Source organism: Geotrypetes seraphini, chromosome 13 (genome assembly GCF_902459505.1).
Source record: "Geotrypetes seraphini chromosome 13, aGeoSer1.1, whole genome shotgun sequence".
NCBI classification, from domain to species: Eukaryota; Metazoa; Chordata; class Amphibia; order Gymnophiona; family Dermophiidae; genus Geotrypetes; species Geotrypetes seraphini.
Window position 1 is genome coordinate 33,881,117 of NC_047096.1, and position 25,877 is coordinate 33,906,993.

General features: G+C 41.0%; 1 protein-coding gene across 3 annotated transcripts in view; it reads left to right on the top strand.

Annotated features, from left to right (window-relative positions):
* Positions 1-6,044: 6,044 nt before the first annotated feature.
* The window catches only part of ALG9 (ALG9 alpha-1,2-mannosyltransferase), a 166,969-nt gene continuing 147,136 nt past the window's right edge, over positions 6,045-25,877 (top strand). For all 3 annotated transcript variants that reach the window (XM_033919141.1, XM_033919142.1, XM_033919143.1), the window contains exons 1-7: positions 6,045-6,188; positions 11,462-11,600; positions 12,090-12,224; positions 12,753-12,823; positions 15,929-16,017; positions 22,365-22,500; positions 25,456-25,543. In XM_033919141.1, the coding sequence (XP_033775032.1) occupies positions 6,130-6,188; positions 11,462-11,600; positions 12,090-12,224; positions 12,753-12,823; positions 15,929-16,017; positions 22,365-22,500; positions 25,456-25,543 (717 nt within the window). In that variant the 5' untranslated portion in view covers positions 6,045-6,129. The remainder of the gene's footprint in view (positions 6,189-11,461; positions 11,601-12,089; positions 12,225-12,752; positions 12,824-15,928; positions 16,018-22,364; positions 22,501-25,455; positions 25,544-25,877) is intronic.

The following is a 25,877-nucleotide window of genomic DNA, read 5'->3' on the forward strand; positions in this document are numbered from 1 at the left end:
TGATTGATAATTAGAAGTTATACAAACAACTTTTGGTAGGTGCATGTCATTTCCAGTGTGTGAATCTGAAAAGGGGTGTGGCCAGGGTAGGAGCATGGGTGGATTGAGGGTGTTCCTAAAATTTATGTGCATTGCTATAGAATATGCCTGATCCATGCACAACTTAGGCACAGATATTTAGCCCTGGTTCTCCTTAGCTTAAATGGGTGCACCTAAAAGTTATGATGCACACTGGCACTAAGCATGATTCTATAGATGATGCATGCTTTTCACAGAATCACACTAAGGGCTCCTTTTACAAAGCCGCGCTAGGGCCTTAACGCACGGAATAGCGTGCGCTAAATTGCTGCATGCGCTAGCCACTACTGCCTCCTTTTGAGCAAGGCGGTAGATTTCCGGCTAGTGAGTTAAAACCGCTAGTGCGGCTTTGTAAAAGGAGCCCTAAGCTTCCAATCAGTGCCTATTTTTTGGGTGCCACATATAGAATTAGTACTTCATAACATATTCATTTATAATTTTTACTTATTTATTGGTCTTCAGAATGCCAGTATTAGCCAATTGGTTTGAGTGGCCAAATACTATGTGACACTAGCCTCCTCATCAGACCGTTATGTTTTATATAAAGTGCTTTAGTGCTTCTATACTTCAGTGCTTGAGTAAATAAATAAATAATCTTTCAACTTATCTTTTTTTCTGCATTTTCAGAGTTTTCCCTTTGCCAGTAGTTATCGGGAAGGGACCTGTCATTCCGACATGTTTCGCCCGAAGGCTGTATCAAGAAAAAGTCCCCTGCAATAAAATGCATTCATTAAACTCAGTATAAGATATCAACTTAATTAAAAGACCTTTCTGCTATTGCAAACATCTCCAGGAAGGGAGATTATAATCCGTTCAAGAAGTAGGACAACATGTAAATCTTGTAATGTAGTATATAGCATTATATGTCCATGCGGTCTGATATACATTGGAAGAACTAAAAGACCAATCCATATTAGACTAAATGAGCATAAATCTCGCATTATGAACAATGTCCTGGAAGCACCGCTTGTACAACACTGGCAGGATAAACAGCATACTTTACAAGACATCCAATAGTGAGTGATAGATCATGTCAAAGAAGGGTGGGAGGGAGGTAACTATGAACGCAAACTAAATTAATGTGAACAGAACTGGATTTTTAGGTTGAATACGATATACCCGGGAAGTTTAAACCAGGAAATAGAATGGATGTCTCTTATCTGATTCCTGATTCGCTACTGCTGCCCCTGATGTCAGAGAAGAGGGAGGTTAAAAAGAGGAGCAAAAAAATGCCACAGACATCTTTGTCACAAAATTTCCAATGATCAGGATGGTGTGGAGCTAAAGCAAAAGGGGTAACTATTCAACTACTAAAGGATTTGCTGGTTGGGAAGAACCCCTTTCTTTAAAGATGTTTTTAGAGATGTTTACAATAGCAGAAAGGTCTTTTAATTAAATTAATATCTTATACTGAGTTTAATGAATGCATTTTATTGCAGGGGACTTTTTCTTCGGGTGAAACATGTCGGAATGACAGGTCCCTTCCCGATAACTACTGACAAAGGGAAAACTCAGAAAATGCAGAAAAAAAAGATAAGTTGAAAGATTATTTATTTATTTACTCAAGCACTGAAGTATAGAAGTACTAATGCACTAAAGCACTTTATATAACACATAACGGTCTGATGAGGAGGCTAGTGCCACATAGTATTTGGCTACTCAAACCAGTTGGCTAATACTGGCACTTCTGAAGACCAATGAATAAGTCCTAGCAAAATTCTTCAATGAAAAGGTCACTACCATACGATGCTCCTTCCCACCTGCAGTCTCCTACAACTCCCTGGTGCTCACCGACTCCAACCCTACTCCAACGGTCTCTAGCCCTATTCCAGCCGACAGATCCTAGACTGCCTTTGAGCACGTATCCGATTCCCTCATCCTTAAACTCTGCCTCAAATTGAAATCTTGCAATTGCTCTTTAGACCCTTTCCTCTCCAACCTCTATGAAGAAATACCCACTCAGGCCATCTCTTCCATTACCAAACTCTTAAACTCCGCCCTACATTCGGGCCTTTTCTCCCCAGAAATGGGCCATATCGCCTTAACCCCTCTACTGAAAAAAACAGACCTCGACCCTTCCACACCATCCAGCTATCGCCCAATAGCAAATATCCCTCTCCTTACCAAGATGCTCGAATCCATCATATCGACCCAACTCTCATCTTATCTTGAGAGATTCTCCATTCTACTACCTTACCAATTTGGCTTTCGTCCCAACTTCAGCACCGAATCCCTATTGACCTCCCTAATTTCTAAAGTTCAACATCTTCACTCTCGCAACAAGTTTGCCGTCCTCCTGCAATTCGACCTCTCTGCTGCTTTCGACGTTGTTCACCACAATATTCTAATTTACCAACTCTCCGAGATTGGCATCTCCTCTACTGTCCTTGAATGGTTCTCAAAATTCCTTCATTCCCGATCCTACATTGTCAACATGAATGGCACCTCATCCTCCCCCTGGAAACCAATCTGTGGAGTCCCATAAGGCTCACCTCTATCTCCTATCCTTTTCAACATCTATATGTCTTTCTAAAACTCCTCCATATATCCCCCCTTGAAACAATTTACACTTATGCTGATGACATCCTTGTCCTCCTCGAGACCGACTCGAACCTTACTAATAATCTCTCAGAGAACATATCCTCTTGTATTTCGAACCTCCAATCTTGGGCCTACACCGTCCAAATGAAATTGAATGAATCCAAGACAAAACTACTCTGGCTTGGCCCAAAACTAGCTCAACTACCCACTCTGCAGCTCGAATTCTCCAGCAAGGTCTTTGGCATCATCATTGACTCTTCATTGTCCTTCAATGACCACCTCAACTCCCTGGTAAAAAAATGCTTTTTCAGCCTACACATGCTGAGGAAAGTAAGATCCTGTTTCCAGCAAAAGCATTTTGCCGTTCTCATCCAATTTATCATCCTCTCAGACTGGATTATTGCAATTCTATCTTCATAAGCCTAACGAAGAAAAACCTTCACAGACTCCAATGGATTCAGAATGCCGCGGCCAAGCTTATCTTTGCAAAAAGCAAATTTGATCACGTCTCACCGCTCCTGTCCAAGCTTCATTGGCTTCCGATAATTTCCAGAGTCCACTACAAATGAATCTGCCTAACTTTCAAGATCCTCCACAGCATTCTTCCTCCATTTATTCCACTTTCTTGGAACTCCTCAAATCTTAATACCACCAGAACTACCCAAAAGTTGAAACTATCCTTCCCTTCATCAAAAGGCATTTCCCACCCAGGAAAGCTGGGGACTTCCCTCCCCTTCAGATTCACCGAGCTCTGGAACAACCTTACCTCCCCTCTTCGGAACCTGAGCTCTCTCCAACTTTTCCGTAAACATCTGAAAACCTGGCTTTTCTCAAAAATGTAACACTCCCCCCTCCTTTGATATCCTAGTCCTTTGATATCTTAGTCCCTCAAACTCTCTTCTTTCCTCCTATCTTCTTCCTTTCCTCGAAGTTCCTTTTTCATCTCAATTCCTGTAAACCGTGCCGAGCTCTACAACTGTGGAGATGGTGCGGTATATAAACCTAAGGTTTAGTTTAGTTTAAAAATTATAAATGAATATGTTATGAAGTACTGTTTGTGGAGAACACGAGTGATAGCATAACAGTACAAAGGACTGCTGTACACATTACATATAGAATTAGGCCATTTACCCCGGATTCTAAAATATGGCGTTGCCTGCCTTAAAAACAGTCACCAATCGTGTGTCAATATGACACAATGAGTTTAATTTAGTACCTCTCAAGGCAATTTATTTTTTTGTGAGATGCTACCAATGTTTATTTCCTGTGAGAATGATTGAATATATATTTCTAAACCAAAATTCAGTTTTAAATTTAGAGAAAAAAAGCCTCTTAATTTGTCATTGCTACCATACTGTATAAGTAAATTTAGGAGCTATGGTTCTGATCTTCATACTATACAGCTTAAGTGTTTAAAATTTATTTGAACTGAATAATTTAACCTGAACATTTGACATACAAGAAGGTATAAGTCTATGGGCTCCTTTTATCAAGCCTCGCTAGCGGTTTAATGCATGTTAATCCGCCGGCTGCGCTAGCTGCTACCGCCTCCTCTTGAGCAGGCGATAGTTTTTAGCCAGCGCGGGGGTTAGTGTGTGATGAAAAGTTGCGTGCGTTAACCCCGCTAGCGTGGCTTGATAAAAGGAGCCCTATATGTCAGGAATTACTCTGCCACGTTCTTTATTAAATCTTCAGGAGAAATTCAGCTATTTGTTAGTCGCATCTCCTTCTCCATGCTGCTATAAAGGCACTTTTTTCAGGCAATGGAAACATCAATCCCGACAGTTGCTTTTACACTGCTTGTCTATGAGGAAACTAATGGACAAACATGGCTAATTCTGCAGTTCTTAATACCTATCCTCTCCACTAGAGATTTTACCAGCTTTGCCAAGTCTGAAATATGATACATGGGAACCTCAAAATTATTATATTTTGCAAAATAATTACCTTACAGTGCAGAAATGGGAAAATATGCATCACAAAAAACTGCTAAAAATGTATCAAAGAGCTTACACTTAAGCTAGTGCTGTCCTTGAACCATGACAGAGCTGGAACAGTAAGAGTTTTATCACTCTTATCATTGCTGGAGCTATCACTAGCAATGAAATGGGATAGCAAGAGGTCTGCTGTTTCTCTGCCTACTGCTGGAGCTGTGTGCCCACCCAGGTTAATCTCAGACCCTTCCAAAACATTAGTGCTAAATAATTATGCCATTGTTCTGAACAGTTGGTGTGATGGAGGTGCTACTATTATTGACAATAGCAACAAAGGCAACCATATTCCCATTGTCCAAATGTCACTTCACTTTTGCACAGACTACACATGTTCTTTGGCTGCTTAAGAGAACACACAAATGTTACCCATCTCTTAAAATCACTTTATAAAGAAACTGCTGCACACGTTACCCACGTACAAAATAGTAACCAAATCCGCATCAACTCTAGTCTTCAGGCTTCGAGTCCTATATGCTTTTCATATGCCGCTTCAGGTGCGTTCCTGTGCTCCTCTGCTAGGTTCCTGTTAATGATCCCTCTATTAGCTTTAGCTCATCTTGATACATCCAACATATTACTTTCTTGGGTTTGGCCTCTTCCCTATGGCATCTTCTCCTTCCATCTTGCCATTAAAATTCTGTCGTCCTTAGTTTACATTTGCATTAAAACACACTGTTTTGGTGGACAATAAATACTATGCAATGTTCCAATAAAACTCAATTGTTCCTTTCTTTTCCCTACCAAACTTCTACTTTCCTTTCCTATCAATATAAAAAACAAAAAATGCATATTGTAAAGGCAACTTCTTACAGCTCAGTTTTTACAGTCCACTAACAGAGCTAAGCTACCATTAGATGACATTTAACCCTACTGTATACAGGATATCTACAGGACCAAGAGAAAGAGATAATGATTACTGTGGATGGGCAGACTAGATGGGACCCCAATTTTTCCAGTTTTTAGTAATCATCTGCATGGCTATCCCAGTCAAAATGATAGTCTACTATATCTTTCTAAAGGGGGGTATAATCAATAATATTGCCCCCACAGATTACCATCTTATAGGACAACGGGATTGAAGATTCCAGTATCAAATTAATGTGTACCCAACCAGCCTGCGAAGACTACACACTTTAGCGGACACCAAAGCCTACGTGGATGATAACACCAATTACCGTAGCCTTGGGCTCGTCAACCAGTGGACGTGGAAAACCATCACTAACTTGCCTGGCTCCCACCACAGAAATACCATTCTTTCCTATTTTACTGCTTCTTCCACACATTATGGTAGCGAAACAGAACGCTGTAAACCAGTGAAGGAAAAGCATGTACTTCAGAACCCTACAAGCCTCCCAGTTCCGGAAGAGGCCACTAAGGCACATGCGCAACAGCTGCACCTGCAGAACCGGAAGCAGGGGCCTTAGCTTTACTGTGACGTTTCTGCTTTTGAGGCGCATGCGCGAAAGAGGGCTGCATGCTCCTCACGTTCTCCTTCTCCGGTGCTAGTAAGAGCTGAATGCAGAAGCAAGGAGGGAAAAAGGAGCGGAGCCGGGGCTCGTCGGCAACGGCAGCGAGGTAAAAGAAAAGAAGAAAGAACCGTTAATTTGGAAAGGCTGCTTTATCACCACGCTCTGCCTTGTGAGCTTGGCGCTCGAGTGCTGGGGTCTGTGCGGTGCTACATCTGCTTTAGTTTACAGCGTTTGGGGGGACACCTCGGAGAGCAGCAGAAAAGTGACTCGTTGTCCCCAATGCCTGTGCATGATAACGTGCATGTGCAATTCACCCGAGATATAAAGCAGCATTCTCTTGATTAATGTTCTCGGTCTCATTTGTTTAAGATTCAGAGCTGGAATGATGTCGCTTCTGAGTTTCAGTGAATATGCCTATACTGTATACCTGCATAGTTCAACCCCTATTGCATGTATCGCTTTACAGTTATAATTTTCCTAGTGATCTCAGTAGAAATAGAAAAACAAAATTAGGAATGATCTTACATTGAGTCTGGAGCTGTCACCAATTACTCCTGCCATGCAGCTGTTTCTTTCAGCCTTTGGTTAAAGTTGTGTAGGGTTCAACAGCATCGTTATAGGGTAAATCAGATACTGTTCTAGGTGTTAAGTGATTTTTTTTAAAAAAAACTTATATTTGCATTAAACTGACTGGTATAAATTAAAGAATTAAGGACGGTACTGGGCAGACTTACAAAGTTTGTGTCCCATATATGGTGATTATAATCCATTCCTTGGTGATTTCTAAAATTGATTATTGCAATGCCCTATTTAAGAGAATAGCTCAAAATGAAATCAAACGTTTACAGATTATTCAAAATGCTTCTATTAAAATTATTGTATATCGAAAGCCAGGAAGTTCGACCACATGACACCTCTCCTTAAGAAAACGCATTGGCTTCCGGTAGCTAACCGGATAACATATAATAAATTAAGTTTGCTTACACTCAAATCATTACTTTATAAAACTCCTGCTTTTATTTATAAACTACCGATTCCCTACACCTCAAATAGATTAATGAGATCAAATGAGCAACATTTACTGATGATTCCCTCACTTAAAATTATTAATACACGGTGGCAATTCATTTTTTCTGTCACAGCCCCTCAAACATGGAACTCACTCCCTATTTATTTAAGGGAAGAACGCAACTTGGATAGATTTAAGAGCAAATTAAAAAGCTTTCTTTTTAAGGATGCATTCGATAATTAGAAACCGGTCTAGTGGCCTTATTTTAATTGCACTTTATAGCTTTTCTGAAGTATATTGACATAGTAACATAGTAGATGACGGCAGATAAAGACCCGAATGGTCCATCCAGTCTGCCCAACCTGATTCAATTTAAATTTTTTTTTTTTTTTTAATTTTTTCTTCTTAGCTATTTCTGGGCAAGAATCCAAAGCTTTACCCGGTACTGTGCTTGGGTTCCAACTGCCGAAATCTCTGTTAAGACTTACTCCAGCCCATCTATACCCTCCCAGCCATTGAAGCCCTCCCCTGCCAATCCTCCACCAAACGGCCATACACAGACCGTGCAAGTCTACCCAGTAACTGGCCTAGTTCAATATTTAATATTATTTTCTGATTCTAAATCTTCTGTGTTCATCCCACGCTTCTTTGAACTCAGTCACAGTTTTACTCTCCACCACCTCTCTCGGGAGCGCATTCCAGGCATCCACTACCCTCTCTGTAAAGTAGAATTTCCTAACATTGCCCCTGAATCTACCACCCCTCAACCTCAAATTATGTCCTCTGGTTTTACCATTTTCCTTTCTCTGGAAAAGATTTTGTTCTACGTTAATACCCTTCAAGTATTTGAACGTCTGAATCATATCTCCCCTGTCTCTCCTTTCCTCTAGGGTATACATATTCAGGGCTTCCAATCTCTCCTCATACGTCTTCTGGCTCAAGCCTCCTATCATTTTCGTCGCCCTCCTCTGGACCGCCTCAAGTCTTCTTACGTCTTTCGCCAGATACGGTCTCCAAAACTGAACACAATACTCCAAGTGGGGCCTCACCAATGACCTGTACAGGGGCATCAACACCTTCTTCCTTCTACTGACTACGCCTCTCTTTATACAGCCCAGCATCCTTCTGGCAGCAGCCACTCCCTTGTCACACTGTTTTTTCGCCTTTAGATCTTCGGACACTATAACCCCAAGGTCCCTCTCCCCGTCCGTGCATATCAGCTTCTCTCTTCCCAGCATATACGGTTCCTTCCTATTTTTAATCCCCAAATGCATTACTCTGCATTTCTTTGCATTGAATTTTAGTTGCCAGGCATTAGACCATTCCTCTAACTTTTGCAGATCCTTTTTCATATTTTCCACTCCCTCTTCGGTGTCTACTCTGTTACAAATCTTGGTATCATCTGCAAAAAGGCACACTTTTCCTTCTAACCCTTCAGCAATGTCCCTCACAAACATATTGAACAGGATTGGCCCCAGCACCGAACCCTGAGGGACTCCACTAGTCACCTTTCCTTCCTTCGAGCGACTTCCATTAACCACCACCCTCTGGCGTCTGTCCGACAGCCAGTTTCTGACCCAGTTCACCACTTTGGGTCCTAACTTCAGCCCTTCAAGTTTGTTCAACAGCCTCCTATGAGGAACTGTATCAAAGGCTTTGCTGAAATCCAAGTAAATTACATCTAGCATATGTCCTCGATCCAGCTCTCTGGTCACCCAATCAAAAAATTCAATCAGGTTCGTTTGGCACGACTTACCTTTTGTAAAGCCATGTTGCCTCGGATCCTGTAACCCATTAGATTCAAGGAAGTACACTATCCTTTCTTTCAGCAACACTTCCATTATTTTTCCAACAACTGAAGTGAGGCTCACCGGCCTGTAGTTTCCTGCTTCATCCCTGTGACCACTTTTATGAATAGGGACCACATCCGTTCTCCTCCAATCCCCAGGAATCACTCCCGTCTCCAGAGATTTGTTGATCAAGTCTTTAATAGGACTCGCCAGAACCTCTCTGAGCTCCCTTAGTATCCTGGGATGGATCCCGTCTGGTCCCATCGCTTTGTCCACCTTCAGTTTTTCAAGTTGCTCATAAACGCCCTCCTCCGTGAACGGCACAGAATCTACTCCATTTTCTCGTGTAACTTTGCCAGACAATCTCGGTCCTTCTCCAGGATTTTCTTCTGTGAACACAGAACAGAAGTATTTGTTTAGCACATTTGCTTTCTCCTCATCACTCTCCACATATTTGTTCCCAGCATCTTTTAGCCTAGCAATTCCATTTTTTATCTTCCTCCTTTCACTAATATATCTGAAAAAAATTTTATCTCCCTTTTTTACATTTTTAGCCATTTGTTCTTCCGCCTGTGCCTTCGCCAAACGTATCTCTCTCTTGGCTTCTTTCAGTTTCACCCTATAGTCCTTTCTGCTCTCAAGTGTTATACTGCAAAGGAGGAGGGAGGCAGGCAGGCAGGCTGGCTGGCTTCGGAGGGTGGGGGTGGGACAAAGTCTGGAAGGCAATGAGGGGAACATAGGAAGGAGGCATTGATCTTTCCTTTCCTTTTGTTTTTTCCTTGAATGTCTTACTTACTATCAAACAATTTGTATTTCCTTTTCCTACCTCTCCTTGTGTTTTAATGGGTTTGTAATGTTAGTTTATATTTAGTCTTGCAAGACTTAGTTTTTGTCATTTGTTGTATTGTTCCCTAAATTTTGTAATTTTACTGATTTGTACATCGTTTAGAATTCTGATTAAGCGATCAATCAAATCCTTATTAAACCTGAAACCTGATTCAGTATAGGATGGGCTGGGGAGGGTATCAATGGGAACTCCAGTAACTTAGAACATGAGGACGTTACTGGTCAGACTTTACGGTAGGTATCCTGCAAATAACAGGATGGTTGGATGGGCTGGAGTGAGCTTGGACAGCAACTCCAGCTTTTCGAACCTAGGACAGTACCAGGTGGATTTTACGGTCTACGGCCCAGAAATATCAAAGAAAAAAAAAAAGACAAGTTATTTTAATCATGAATTTATAATGTGTATAACTAATGGGCGGATGATGAACCATTCCTGTCTTTATATGCCTTCATTTACTATGTTAAAAATGAATGACTTTATAAAGTATTACATTTGTTCAGTTAAAAAAAGGTTTATCATCATGCGTTTGTATGTGTATGTATGAGTGTATATAATATATACACTTGTCAGTCTTTCTATTAAAATAATTTGTCATAAATACTGTATTAGTTTAGTTCACCAGACATGTCACTTGAAACTTATGGCCTTTTATTTAAGCACTAGTGTTTAAGCCCGTTACATTAACGGGTGCTAGAGTAGATGTCTATCTTGTCTTGTTTTTTTTTCTTTGTCTCTCTCTCTTCTTGAACGCTGTCTGTCTATCATTCTTTCTGTCTCTGTCTCCCTGGCCCCCTGCCTGCCTGTATTTCTTTGTTGCGCCATGCCTGCCTGTCTCTCCGTGGCCCCCTTCCTATGTCCATAGTGTCTCATCCTATGTCCTTAGTGCCCTCAGTGCCTCCTTCCTATGTCCTTATTGCCCCCAGTTCCGCCTTCCTATGTCATTAGTGTCCCATCCTATGTCCTTAGTGCCCTCAGTGCCTCCTATGTCCTTAGTGCCGTCAGTGCCCCTTCCTATGTCCTTAGTGTCCCCCAGTGCCTCTTTCCTATGTCCCCCTCATTGCCTTCCAGACTTTGTCCCACCCCCACCCTCCGAAGCCAGCCTGCCTGCCTGCCTCCCTCCTCCTTTGCAGTATAACATTTGAGAAGCATGTTTCCATCTTCCCCCCCACCCCGCCACTACTGCCACCATGCAGCCGACTCCACTGACCCTCCCATTGCGAGTCGACCGACGGGCCTCCTGGTTCCAGCAGCGTCCACAGCACTCTGGGCACGCTGCTTTGCGGTCTTCTGCTGCCCTAATATCCTCTGCCGCATCTCTGATGATGTCATCAGGGACGCGGCAGAGGAAATCGGGGCGGTGGAGGGGCGCGAGGCAGTGTGTTTGTAGTGCTGCAGACGCTGCTGGAGGCAGGAGGTTTGTGGTCATCTCGCGGTGGGAGGGCCAGGTGGGAGGGTCAACTGAGGTTTGGGTACAGCGGGGGGGGGGGGGGGCTATGATGACGAACTGGCTTAGAAGAAAACAGAACCTTTGGCGCGCATGCACACTCCAATCTGCCAGGGACCTACTGATCACTGAACACGCAAATGGGAGTGCGTATGTGCGCTTAGGGTTTTATTATTATAGATATATAAGAAGATCACTCAAATAATACATTTTAAAGGTATCAATACACTTATGCCTATTCACTTCTATAGGGCTAATCTAATTTTGGATTCTTCTCCTTTTTCTTCAGGCCCTCAAGCAGTAAAGCAGGTCAGGTTTGGGCACCTGAAGGGTCCACTGCTTTCAAGTGTCTCATCTCTGCTCGCTTCTGTGCAGCATTGCTGAGCAATATCTCTGATTGTGATGAAACATTCAACTATTGGGAGCCAGTAAGTTTGTCTAAATGTTTCAAAAGTGCATATGTATATGTAAATATTTGTTGATAATGCATAGTTCAGTAATCATCTCCAACAATACAGCCAAGATTTGGGTTTTTCTGTGAGCATGTAACTTCTGAACGCTTACAAAAAATCTATAATAAGACTTTTCTCCTACCCATTCTTCCTCTACCCCACTTTCAACTCGTTCTCATTCTTTAACTGCAACTCATGCTATTAATCTTCTCTTTCTTTCTCTTGTATCTTTGTTCCTTCAGGACACCAGTATGTATCCCATATAATAATACCCATCCCTTTAACCTTTTATTCGCTCACTTCTCTCCCCACCCAATTGTGTCCCCTTTAAAGCGCTTTAATGCTTTCACAGTTTTTAAAATTTTCATAAATCTTTTTGTTGCTTGATGTATTTGGCAGCCTGTTCCATTGTATACTATGGTTTTATGACTTTTACTTACTAATGTATCTTTTTGGACTATCTAGACTCACTACCTCGTCTATGGGAAAGGATTTCAGACCTGGGAATACTCTCCTGCTTACGCTATCCGCTCCTATGCCTACCTCTGGTTGCACGCCTTGCCAACTTTATTTCATGCTAAAGTCTTGCAGACCAATAAGGTAAAAACAAACAAACAAAAAAATTTTGCACAAAGTCTGTTCCAACTTTTGACATTAGTTTGCAAAAAGAATCTGGGAGGTCAAGTTGGATTAACTAGAATTGTTTTTTAAAATAGAGCAGAGTTTCTGCTACTAATATATTTGATGCACTGGAGCGATTTATGAAACTTTTTCTCTGTGTGACATGCGTCAATATATCCTTAATCAAGAAAAGCCTCTTTAAACAGATGTGCTTTAATGTCTTTGCAGAAAGACAGATGTGCTGAATCATTCTCAGATCACTCTAAAGTGAATACCATAATTTAGGCCCCATAACAAAAGAGTTTTGCTTGCGAGTCTGAAAAATGAACCTGTCGAAAAAATGGAACATCTTACAAGAAACAAACAAACTCCCCTTCCCCATTTATCCATTGATCTCAATTGCTTTACTGATTGATATAAGCAAAAAGATGAAGAACGATTCAATGACACTTCATCCTTCACACACTTATAAATGCCTTAATTGTTCTTTCCTGTTTTCATCATCAGGTTCTTGTCTTCTACTTTCTTCGGTGCATTTTGGCCTCCCTGAGCTGTGTTTGTGAGCTTTATTTTTACAAGTAAGTGCAGAAAAGTCAAATTTCAAACCCATTTTTAAATTAGGAAGTCTGGATATAGGGTCACAACAAAGAAAAATGGGGAGACCCAATGATCCACAGTGAAAACAATCCTCCGATGAAAACAAAAAACTGTGGATACAGATGTTCTGGAGATAATTTATTATACGCTGACATATAAAAACATGAAAATTCAATGAAAAAAGTACAATGATAAAAAATACAGTAGTAAAAATCTAACTGGGTTCGGTTTTTATATGTCAGTGTATAATAAATTATCTCCATAAGAATTGCCGCTGTTGGGTCAGACCAGTGGTCCATCGTGCCCAGCAATCAGCTCACGCGATGGCCCTTGGTCAAAGACCAGCACCCTAACTGAGACTAGCCTTACCTGCGTACGTTCTGGTTCAGCAGGAACTTGTCTAATTTTGTCTTGAATCCCTGGAGGGTGTTTTCCCCTATGACAGACTCTGGAAGAGTGTTCCAGTTTTCTACCACTCTCTGAGTGAAGAACTTTCTTACATTCGTATGGAATCTATCCCCTTTCAATTTTAGAGAGTGCCCTCTCGTTCTCCCTACTTTGAAGAGGGTGAACAACCTGTCCTTATCTACTAAGTCTATCCCCTTCAGTACCTTGAATGTTTTGATCATGTCTCCTCTCAATCTCCTCTGTTCGATGGAGAAAAGGCCCAGTTTCTCTAATCTTTCTCTGTACGGCAACTCCTCCAGCCCCTTAACCATCTTAGTCATTCTTCTCTGGACCCTTTCGAGTAGTACTGTGTCCTTCTTCATGTACGGCGACCAGTGCTGGACGCAGTACTTCCGGTGAGGGTGCACCATGGCCCGGTACAGCGGCTTGATAACCTTCTCCAATCTGTTCGTGATCCCCTTCTTTATCATTCCTAGCATTCTGTTTGCCCTTTTTGCCGCTGCTGCACATTGCGTGGACGGCTTCATCAACTTGTCGATCATAACTCCTAAGTCTCTTTTATGGGAGGTCTCTCCAAGTACCGCCTCGGACATCCTGTATTCCTGCATCAGAGTTTTGTTACCTAAATGCATCACTTTACACTTATCCATGTTGAACCTCATCTGCCATGTTGATGCCCATTTCTCGAACCTGATTATGTCACGTTACAGATCTTCGCAATCCCCCTGTGTCTTCACTACTCTGAATAACTTTGTATTGTCCGCAAATTTAATCACCTCACTCATCGTACCAATGTCTAGATTATTTATAAAGATGTTGAAGAGCATGGGTCCAAGCACCGAGCCCTGCAGCATCCCACTGGGATGCTCTTCCAATCCAGGCATTGTCCATTTACCCCCACTCTCTGTTTCCTATGATCCAACCAGTTTTTAATCCGCGTGAGTATTTCACCCTCGATTCCATGGCTCGCAATTTTCTGAAGTAGTCGTTCATGCAGAATCTTGTCAAACACCTTCTGAAAATCTAAATATACAATGTCGACCAGGTCACCCTCGTCTATCTGTCTATTTACTCCCTCAAAGAAGTGCAGCAAGTTCGTCAAACATGATCTGCCTTTGCTAAAACCATGCTGACTGGTCCTCATCAGCACGTGTCCATCAAGGTGATCAATGATGCAGTCCTTTATCAGCAACTCTACCATCTTTCCTGGTACCGAGGTCAGACGCACCGGTCTGTAGTTTCCAGGATCTCCCCTCGAACCTTTCTTGAAGATTGGCATAACATTTGCCACCTTCCAGTCTCCGGAATCTTTCCTGATTTGATAGACAGATTCGATATTAGTTGAACATCTATATCCACAGTTTTTTGTTTTGGATATAGGGTCAGCCACAGTCTTCAAAAAATGTAATGTTTTCTATATGATCTGCAGTCACTTAACTGTTATGGACTATAGGAGAATAACAGCTTTGAATAAATGACAGCCTTTTAGATTGCATGTAACAACCATGGCTCTTGTGCCACCTTTCTTTTAACTGTGCAACATTTTTATCCAGGAACCTTAGTATTAACAGTGGGTATGAACCAAAACCAAAAAAATAGTGAAAATGTATCTTATATAATGTCCCTTATGATAAAAAATCTCTGAAGACGCCGACGAGTTCTCATGCTGTTTTTGTTTTGAACTTACGACCAGTTTTGTCCTACAGCCTGCGTGCTATCAGTTCCCTGAGGAAGGCATCTACGGATGCTGAAACTGGGATCCTAGTTGGGACATTTGATGAGACTTTTTATCATAAGAGACATTTTACTATTTTGTGACTTTTTACTATAATAATAACTTTAATAATAATAATAACTTTATTCTTCTATACCGCCATAGTCGAAAGACTTCTAGGCATTTCTGGTTGATATTTGACATTTCATTTGCCTCCTTTTTTGGTTTTGGTTGCTATATATTGAGGCAAATCTCTTCTTTCTTTTTCTGTTTTTTTTTTTTGTTTTTTATTTCTTCATCACTTTAATATAACTTTTCCCCTTCCCTCCTTGTTAACCTCACTTTTATGTCTGTTATTGTCAAATGTCTTTAATGTTCACTCTTCCCTTTACTCTTTCTCTTCTATCAATTTTATAATCTATAAATATAATTCTACCTTGATTTTTATTGTAAACCGGCTAGATACTTGTTGATGGTCGGTATATTAAAAATTAATAAACTTGGAAACTTGGAAACCTGTTTGCTCGACGTCCAGTGGGTACGAACAGCATTCAGAAAAAGGCTGAATATAATTGAAAATGTCTTTCTGTATAAGCAATTTCCTTCTGTTGTCCTCTAGTTCTTGTTTGTTTTTTTTAATTTCCCTAGAGTGCATTATTAAAATTACGTTTTGCATTAGTAAGTAGAGTCTGCCATATCCCCCCATTCAGAAGTGCTTGGTTTATCCCTGTGAGAAATGTGCCAACAAAGCTTTAAAAAAAAAAAAAGGGAACATGCTGCTTTGAAAAGCACCTTCTCTGCCTTTCTGCAGCTGGTACTGTTCCTGTTGGCCTGCGTTGTTTGGCTGAATTGGGTTGGAAGGTCTCAGCATTTAGTTTCCACAAGCGACCTATAAGCCTTTCTGCTGTACTAACACATCAGTTCTGCGTATGCCTCTGTTATAACACCTTGTCTGATTTTCTAGGGCGGTGTGCAAAAAGTTTGGGTTGCACGTGGGTCGCCTGATGCTGGCCTTCTTGGTTCTTGGCACCGGAATGTTCTGTTCAGCAGCTGGTAGGTAGTGGGGGTTGGGGGGGGTGAGGTGCACAGTGAATGTCGCCATTAAATCAAAGCTGAGGTATGCAGTAGAATCCTCGGATTCGTAGGAATCTGACAGAAGCCACAGTGTGAAGGTGTCTTCCCAGTACTAGAGAGTACTGCAGAAGCAAATAGTTCATGTCACATTGGCCATCTTAAATCCCTACTGACCTGAATAGGATTTGAATAGATTTCTAGGGGAGAAATGTTAAATTCTGTTGACTGATTTGAATGTAAAGATCCCAGTCAAAGTGTTGTAAAAGACATTTAACTAGTCCGGCAGAAATTCAATGACTGTTTGCTTCTGTAATTGTGGCTTCTGTTTCTTTTAGACCACATTAGGGAAGGGATATGGTACAGCAACAAAATCTTGCATCTCGAGGCAATGGTGAACTGGTATAGCTCAACATTAAAAGACTCAACATAATAGGCCAAGCTTGCTGCTTTCATTTGCATATCTTTGCTACTGCATCACAGTTGTAAACAAGTCACTGGTTTCTTTTTCTTATTTCTTCTGCTTTCACATAGAATGAATGTAGTGAATACTGTGGATGTGTAAATGGCAAAATCTTTCTGGCTATTACTGCAACAAGGGTTGCAAACTGACAAAGGGTGCTAGGGTTAGAGAATGACACGGGGACAAATTTGTCCCCGTTCCCGCAGGAACTCAATTTCCCCGTCATGTCCCCTAGAGGAAAGGAGAGACAGGGGAGATATGATTCAGACGTTCAAATACTTGAAGGGTATTAACGTAGAACAAAATCTTTTCCAGAGAAAGGAAAATGGTAAAACCAGAGGACATAATTTGAAGTTGAGGGGTGGTAGATTCAGGGGCAATGTTAGGAAATTCTACTTTACGGAGAGGGTAGTGGATGCCTGGAATGCGCTCCCGAGAGAGGTGGTGGAGAGTAAAACTGTGACTGAGTTCAAAGAAGCGTGGGATGAACACAGAAGATTTAGAATCAGAAAATAATATTAAATATTGAACTAGGCCAGTTACTGGGCAGACTTGCATGGTCTGTGTCTGTGTATGGCCGTTTGGTGGAGGATGGGCAGGGGAGGGCTTCAATGGCTGGGAGGGTGTAGATGGGCTGGAGTAAGTCTTAACAGAGATTTTGGCAGTTGGAACCCAAGCACAGTACCGGGTAAAGCTTTGGATTCTTGCCCAGAAATAGCTAAGAAGAAAAATAAAAAAAAAAAAAAATTAAATTGAATCAGTTTGGGCAGACTGGATGGACCATTCGGGTCTTTATCTGCCGTCATCTACTATGTTACTATGTGAGTTTTTTCGCTGTCCCATTCCTGTAAGCTCTGCCTTAACTGCACAAGCCTTGAACACTTATGATTTTAAAGTGTTTGAGGCTTGTGCAGATGAGGACAGAGCTTGCAGGAATGGGGCAGGGACAAGAAAAGAACTCACAGGAATGGGATGGGAAAATGAGTTCCCTTGAGGTCAGGGAAAAATTTGTCCCTGTGTCATTCTCTGCTAAGGTTTTTATTATTATCATCATCGTATTGTATTATATCATGTTCATTCTATATATTGTAATTACTTTTTGAGAATGTGGATGTTCACATGTAAGAGCAACTTGATCTCCTGTGCCACTTGCATTAAATAAAATACACTTTTACTTTTTAATAAGCATACTCTGGAGCACTGAGTTCTTTGAGTAGTAGTACTTACTGACTTTGTTTTGTTCATTTTGAGGGTAATCTTATAAAGACCTTAGTTGCATGTAAAATACCTCTTATTTAAAAGTATTTCTGATGACAAGAATGTGCATACTTATATATGGTGTGGCTATAAGTGTATTCAGGGGTGGATTTTGGAATGCATGTGGAATCATAATTGTTTAAAATAGTATGTAGTCTACGTGTACATCTGCACTTGCTTTCAAACAGGCATAAATGTATTCAAGTTCACTTTACCTGCAATCTCTGAATGATTTATGCTAATATTTATAAAGACATTGACGTGCCTATGTGCCTTTATAAGGCCCAAAATAGGTAATACTACAACTATTAATTATTTCTATACTGCTACCAGACGCATGCAGTGCTGCACAGAGTCACAAAGAAGAAGAAACAGTTCCTGCTTGAAAGAGCTTACAATCTAAACAGCCAAGACAGACAAACAGGATGTCATGGATATAGTTAAGGGGAATGGTTAATCAACTGGCTGGGTTGGTGGGCAGAGGGGGGAGTACAAGACAATCAAATCATTGTGACACCACTGATGAGGTTGGCTCTTATTGGTGAAATGAGGCATTATGACATCACAATCTCAGCTCTGCTTCACAAAGACTGAAACTTTTCACACTATTACTACTATGAATTATTTCTATAGTGCTACCAGACGAACACAGCGCTGTACAGAGTCACAAAGAAGACAGTCCCTATTCGAAAGAGTTTACAATCTAAGCAGCCAAGACAAACAAACAGGATATCATGAATACAGTTAAGGCGAACGGTTAATCAGCTGACTGGGTTGGAGGGCAGAGGAGAAGGGTTAAGGATTGAAGGCTATATCATACCCATTTTACCTCTCAAACTAAGTGACCTGTAAAGAAATATTGGCCTTTTGGAGAGTTATTTTCATAACACTGTACTTAATGTAAAATTTCTAACATTTCAAGCATTAAACCACTCAGTATTATGTGCCAATATATGAAAAGGGAGACTGTCAACACAGGGACTCTCCAGTTTCAGTATGTACCAAAGGTGCTTCAAAGAAAGCCCTCTAATATTTGAGAACACCCTTCAAACCATTGACTGAGATGAGAGCTTGAACAGGAAGGTGTATATAAGGAGTGGAGGAAAGAAACACCGTTGAGCATAAATCACTGAGAGAAAAGATCAGTATTAGGAGACTAAAATCGATACTGACGAATTCATTAACATCTCAGAATAAAACACAAGCCCTTAATCAGCTGGCAATTCTCATATAGATTTGGAATTGTAGACTGGCCTCTTAAAAAATCTTGAAAAGAAAACTCCTTCATGCCCATGAGGTCATTTATAAGAATCGCTGTATGGCAAAACTATATATTCCCTGTGGTGAAGGAGGAATGGGTCTCATAAAAATAAATTATACCTCTTGAGTTCCTATCCTTGGGCCTCTAAGCTGGCTTAACAGCATCATCAGATTCAAATGTCAAAAAGTTGTTGAAATATGAAAATAAGCACTCGGAATCCATCTTTCACATTAAAGGTGGACAAGCATTCCGACAAATAGAAGAACTGACCGAGGAGTAGAGGAGGGGCCTAGTGTTTAGGGCTGCAGCCTCAGCACCCTGAGTTGCAGGTTCAAGCTCAGCACTGCTCTTTGTGACCCTGGGCAAGTCACTTAACACACCATTGCTCCAGGTACATTACTTAGATTGTGAGCACGCTGGAACAGAGAGGGAGAAATACTTGAGTACCTGAATGTAAACTGCTTAGGCTATAAGCAGTATATAAATGCTATAAATAAATAAATTCACTCACTGGTATACACAGGAAAGGAAGTAACAGCAGTTATGAAGGAGTTAGATTGGCAAATTGGCAAACTGTTACTCCTGGATCAAAACAGGACACATGGAAAAGGAGAGGTGAATTGAAACCTGGGAAATTGATAGTTGCAGCTTAGGAGAGGCTCCTACTTGCTTAAATCATTTGGGGCTGCTCAAACCACTGATAGTCGGCTGCATGTAACCAGGCAGTGCTCTAACTGGCCACATTTGAAGGAGGCATGTCAGGGGCAGTTTAGGGGTGAAGGTGAGAAGTAACTGACAGATACAGAATGTGGGTGCCGGCAATATTCAGTGCCAAAACCTGTATAGCTAACTGGGTGAATTTACGAGGATCTTCAAAAATTTTCTGCACTTTAAATTTTTTAAACACTATATATGATTCAACAATTTTTATTGAACTGCACCTTGAAATCAGCAAATACAAATGCAAAGCAGTAATCAGAAAACAAGAAACCAATGACAGAGCGATCAATCACAGCTTAAGAATCAAAATATCAATTGAGGTCCTTTGTTAGAAGACGTAAAGAATCCAAGAATGTAGCATCATTATTACAAAACAGACTCTAAAATCCTCCCTCCCATGTGGCCCCAGGTCCCCATTTCCCCTCCACGACCCCAACAAACTTTTTTTAATGATAAACAATTTTTTATTTTCAGAAATAGGAAACAAAACCAATAAGTAACAACAAGGAGAAGAAATGCAAAGAACCAATATACAATTTACACAGGCCCAATGTGAATCCTCCCCCATCCCACCCATAGTCACCCGTCCCCCCGCCCCAATAACAAATACAAAGCAGAATTAACATCATAATAGGCTTTGACTTTTATAGCCAATGAAAAAGAAAGACCCCTCCCCTACCTCCCCAGCATTAGAAGAAAGAAAACAAAAAGCAAAACCAAGAAGAAAAAAGGAAAAAAAAACAACCTGTTCCTCTTGCACTCCCCGGCTCCCCCAAGCCCTCCAACTTCAAAACCTATCAGGGGACAACCTTTACAACAAACCTTTTTAAACACTATTTATTAAATGTCTCAAAAGCAAATTACATCACTTTTCCACATAATCACCCTGTTTTGCAATACGTTTTTCCCAGTGTCCTACTAACATGCCCTCTTATCACTTTTCCCACTCCAACCATTTCCATCAAAAATTTGAAAGTGCGGAATCCTTTTGAAGAACCCTCATAGGATAGCTTCAGAGCTGTCCTAAATTCATCTGGTTAGCTGTGTGGGTGCTGGCCGAATATCTTGTAGCATGACTTTTGAAATTGTGTTCAGCCCTCTGATTCCCTCTGCGCCCCCCCACTGGGCCTACCTAAGATCCGTGGTGGTCCAGTGGAGGCAGGAACAAACACTGCTCGCTCCTGTCCCTAGCAGCTGCCATAGCAAAATGGCTGCTGTGACTTCTTGTAGCAGCCTCACAGAAGGAGGAAGGTTGTTTCAGAGGTTAGGAGGGGGGTTTGGAGAGAGGGGATGGGGATGTTGAACACAATTTCAAAAGTTATGTGGGTCCTGGCACTAAATATTTAGGGCTAATTTAGCATTTAAACCCCCCCCCCAAACTCTTGACTGCTGCAGGCTGAGTATTAGCCAGATTGGGATCATGACCCTAAGAGAATTATGGGGAACAAAGAGGTTATGATCATCTGGGACTTCCCCATTTTAACTGACTAAAAAGCTGGAAACAGGGAAGCTAGACTTAATGGTAACCAGAGAAAAGCACCAGAACGGCATTGATCATAGCCGTGTCAGTCTCCAGCAATTTACTTTGTGAATTGGGTAGAGAGAGAGAGATCTTCAGGTACCAAGAAAATGTGGCAGAGAGATGCTACATATGTCCCATCATATTTGGGAGAAGAATTTTCAAGCACACCTGGGTGGGTTGCATGTTCGTATTACATCTTAGGAATTCTAGAAGAAAGCTGTCTTTGACTTGAAGCATGTACTATGGCAAGCCTTAGCAGTCAATTTGAGATCATACTGCACATATTTATTTATTGAGATTTATTGACCACCTTTTCATGAAAAGATTCACCCAAAGTGGTTTACAATACATTGAATAGTAATCAGGTACTCTTAAGTATTTTTCCCTATCTGTCCCGGCAGACTCACAATCATAACTGTGGTACCCGGGGCATTACAGGAATTAAGTGACTTGCTTAGAGTCACAAGGAGAAGGCTAGGATCAAACTCACAATCTCAGGGTACTGAGGTAGCAACTCTAACCACTAAGCCACTCTACTCCTCATCTTGGCTTAGGCTTAGGGTTCATTACCATCATGCATAAAACTAACCCATTTGAAGACATTGCCTCCGTTACTCGATAGAACTAAAAACAGACACATGTCAGATTAAGGCCAAATGGCCCTTCCGTTTTGCCCAACCACTATCCCCTCCTCTCCCTAAGAGATCCCATGTGCCTGTCCCATATTTTCTTGAATTCAAATAGACTTTGTTTCTTCCACCTCCAGTGGGAGGCTGTTCTACGCATCTACCACTCTTTCCACTAAAAAGTGTTTTCTTAGATTACTCCTGAGCCTATAACCTCTTAATTTAATCTTATACCCTCTCTTTTCAGAGTTTTGAGGGCCATACTGTATATGTCCTGTTCACACCAAAATACTATAAAAACAAAACCAAGGTGTCTTAGGTTATCGTTACTTCAAGGTTTGTGTTAGTCATTAGATATTCTAAATGACACACTGTTTTTTAAAGACATCTCTAAATTAAAAAAAAAAAAATCTGATGAAATATTTTCTAATTTAATCCTTTGTTTTATTTTTGCCTATATCCCTTGTTTTTTGTTTCAAGCTTACCTACCCAGCAGTTTCTGTATGTACACCACAGTTGTAGCAATGACAGGCTGGTACATGGACAAAACCTCCGTGGCTGTGTTAGGCATTGCAGCTGGAGCCATCTGGGGTTGGCCATTCAGTGCAGCTCTCGGGTAAGGTTTATTGAATGGAGTAATTTGCTTTCTTCTGTATTCAGCTTCTTACTTGACATATGTCCTCTTGAAGAGGGAGAGTGTGGCTCAGTGGTTAAAGCTACAGCCTCAGCACCCTGAGGTGGTGGGTTCAAACCCATGCTGCTCCTTGTGAACTTGGGCAAGTCACTTAATCCCCCCATTGCCCCAGGTACTTTAGATAGATTGTGAGCCTTTTGGGATACACAGGGGAAAATGCTTGAGTACTTGAATAAATTCATATAACCGTTCTGAGCTACCTTGGGAGAATAGTATAGAAAATTGAATGAATGAATAAATAAAATGTATGAAGGATATTATAAAAGGCTGCATAATTTGTGTGATACTATGAACATAAGTTGCACCTATTTTCTAAGGGGAAGCATGTGCATACTTTGAAAATTACCCCATAGGAAGTAGACACACACCTTCTATTTAATAAGCACAGCTTTCCTGATTTATTTTATACACATTATATATGTGTGTGTTAGAAAGCATTAGCCCAATATTCAAAATGGTTTACATGTAATGTAATGTAATGTAATTTATTTCTTATATACCGCTACATCCGTTAGGTTCTAAGCGGTTTACAGAAAATATACATTAAGATTAGAAATAAGAAAGGTACTTGAAAAATTCCCTTACTGTCCCGAAGGCTCACAATCTAACTAAAGTACCTGGAGGGTAATAGAGAAGTGAAAAGTAGAGTTAGAGGAAAAATAAAAATAAAATAAACATTTTTACAAGACAGCATTGATCTAAATGCTTTGGAAGGTAGAAGAGAGGAGAGAAAGGAATAGAAGCAGAAGGGGGAGTCGTTGAACAGTAGAATTCTGGAGAAATTTAAATTTAGTGGTGGTCACTTAACTTAGAATCCCTCTGTGCTGCTGAAAATTCCTAGATTTCTCCGGTACAATACAGATACTGCCAGGGTAAAGTTGCCTTAGTCTGTGGATAGCTAGTAGTATTCGTCTGCTGTTCATATAGCTATATGAATAAATTTGGGCTTGATATACTGCTTTTCTATAGTGCAGCCCTCAGGAAAGCCTCTGGTTGGATAAACTTTTTTATATGCGTGTACTCCAGGACATTTTCTAAAACACTTTGGGGCTGATTCTACAATAGGGTGTTCCGATTGTAGGCAGCAGTAGGTGTCTTACCGCCATTTGGCAGCCAATTGGGATGCATGTTCTTGGAAAAAAAGTCTCCCGAGAAAGTACACCTGCATTGTAGGCACTTGTCGCGGGTCTAGGGAGACACATAAGGACACTAGCTCGTTCAAGGTGGGAAATGGACGTGGTTTCAAATGGAAGTAGCCTTGGGTGAGTTTAAGCGTCCCTTCACATCTCCCTAAAGCTGCAACAGATGCCTGAAATGTAGGCCTGCAAAATGCTGGTGGGGTGTCGTTTATCGAGGGAGCCAAGCGGCAGGAGGGAGTGTGCATCCCTCCTCCTGATTTTGGGGGTGGAATGTCAGGGGATCAAGGGTGTTAGGCAGGAAGGAGTGGGCATCCCTCCTGATGATTTCAGGGGTTGGGTGTTGGGGGAGTCCTCTGCCACAGCAGACTCGGCTGATCGTGGCAGTGGTATTTTCTCTCTGATCAGCTGAACCAGGAGGACTCCCTGAAACTTTAGTTTCGGGGAATCCTGCCAGCTCAACTGATCAGGGATTCCCGTGCCGCGATCAGGCAGGTACGATTCTCTAACCGGCAACGATTAGAGAATTGGGGGTTAAGGTGTCTATCCTTTCAGTTAAACATGATTCTGCATTGGACGCCGGTACCCGATTCTCAGCTGCTTCTTAGGTGGTTGCTGAGACTGACGTGCTAAACAGAATTAGGCCCTATTTGTGTACACTGTTTTTACTTGCAGAAATGCCTTTTAAAATTGCCCCAAAAAGCAAATAGAATGTAAGGAGTTATTCAAAAAGAAATGGGAAATAAAACTGAGAACATAATTTTGCCTTTGCAACTGCACCTTGAGTATTGTGTGTAGTTCAAATTAGCCCATCTGAAAAAGATTGTGAAACTAGAAAAGTTTCTAAGGAGAATGATAAAGGGATAGGACATCTCCCTTATAAAGAGAGGCTAAATATGGCTTTTCTGCTTTGAGAAGATGCCTGAGAGGGGATTCGACAGATATTTATAAAATCATGAGTGAAGTGGAATGATTAAATAGGGAGTGGTGGTTTTAACAATAAAGCAAGAGTGTATTCCATAAAATTACATCCAGCATTTTAAAAAACAAATTGTAGAAAGGGTTTTTTTCATGCGGTACGTAATTAAGCTGTGAGATCTGTTGCCGGAAGATATGGTCGAGTTGATTAAGACAATAGGTTTGTACTGGTCCATATAAGATTAGCCAGTTATACTTAGGAGAACCACCATGTGTTGCTCAGAATGAACTATGAGAAACAAATCTATTATTTGGAATCTGCAGGGTACTTATGACACGGATTGGCCACTGTTGGAATCAGGATGTTGTACTCTACAGACCTTGATCTGATTTAGCATGGCTTTTCCTGTGTTCTTATGACTGATCATGTCAGCTTCTGCTACAGAATAACACATCCTGTGCTTTGCATTTCATTTTCTCTGTGCAGCACAACAACACTTGTGGTCTCAGGGCAACCTTTGCAATTAATGTGCCATTTTGAGCACTAACACTGCTGAAGGTGTTTACATTTTCCTGTATGCTGATTATGTGCCATTACCTCAGATATGCTGAATAATACCATTATCCAGTTCTAGTTGGCAATTGTTCTGCAAACCTGAAAAAAACGAAATGCTGAGTTTTTGTTCTGTAAACCTGAAAAAAGCTGAAATGCTGAGTTGACCATTATAGGGAAAAGAACCTGAAATCCTCAAGACGATACAGATGTTGCAGCAGCAGAATTTTCATGCTTTAATGAGTCTTGTGGTGATTTATATTTTTCTAGGCTTCCTATTGCTTATGATCTACTGCTTGTAAAACGGAGGTGGAAAAGCTTCATCAGCTGGTCTATGCTGGCAATAATAATATTTTTGGTAAGATTTACATATGTTTTTGTTGCCCATTTGAAACAATAAGGACAGGCAGTGGCAGGCTCTAAAGTTATGCTGGACTTCTGAAGTCATAATAATAATAATAATAATAATAATAATAACTTTATTCTTGTATCCCGCAATACCATGGAAGTTCAATGCGGTTAACAATAGAAGAGACTGTACATTTACAGCGATGATACATATTACAGTGTTATTACATTTACAAAGATGTTACATAAATAGCAGTAATAAAAAGGCATATACTAAAGAAGAGACTGTACGTATACAGCGATGTTCCATGTTAAAGCGGTGGTACATTTACAGTGATGTTAAA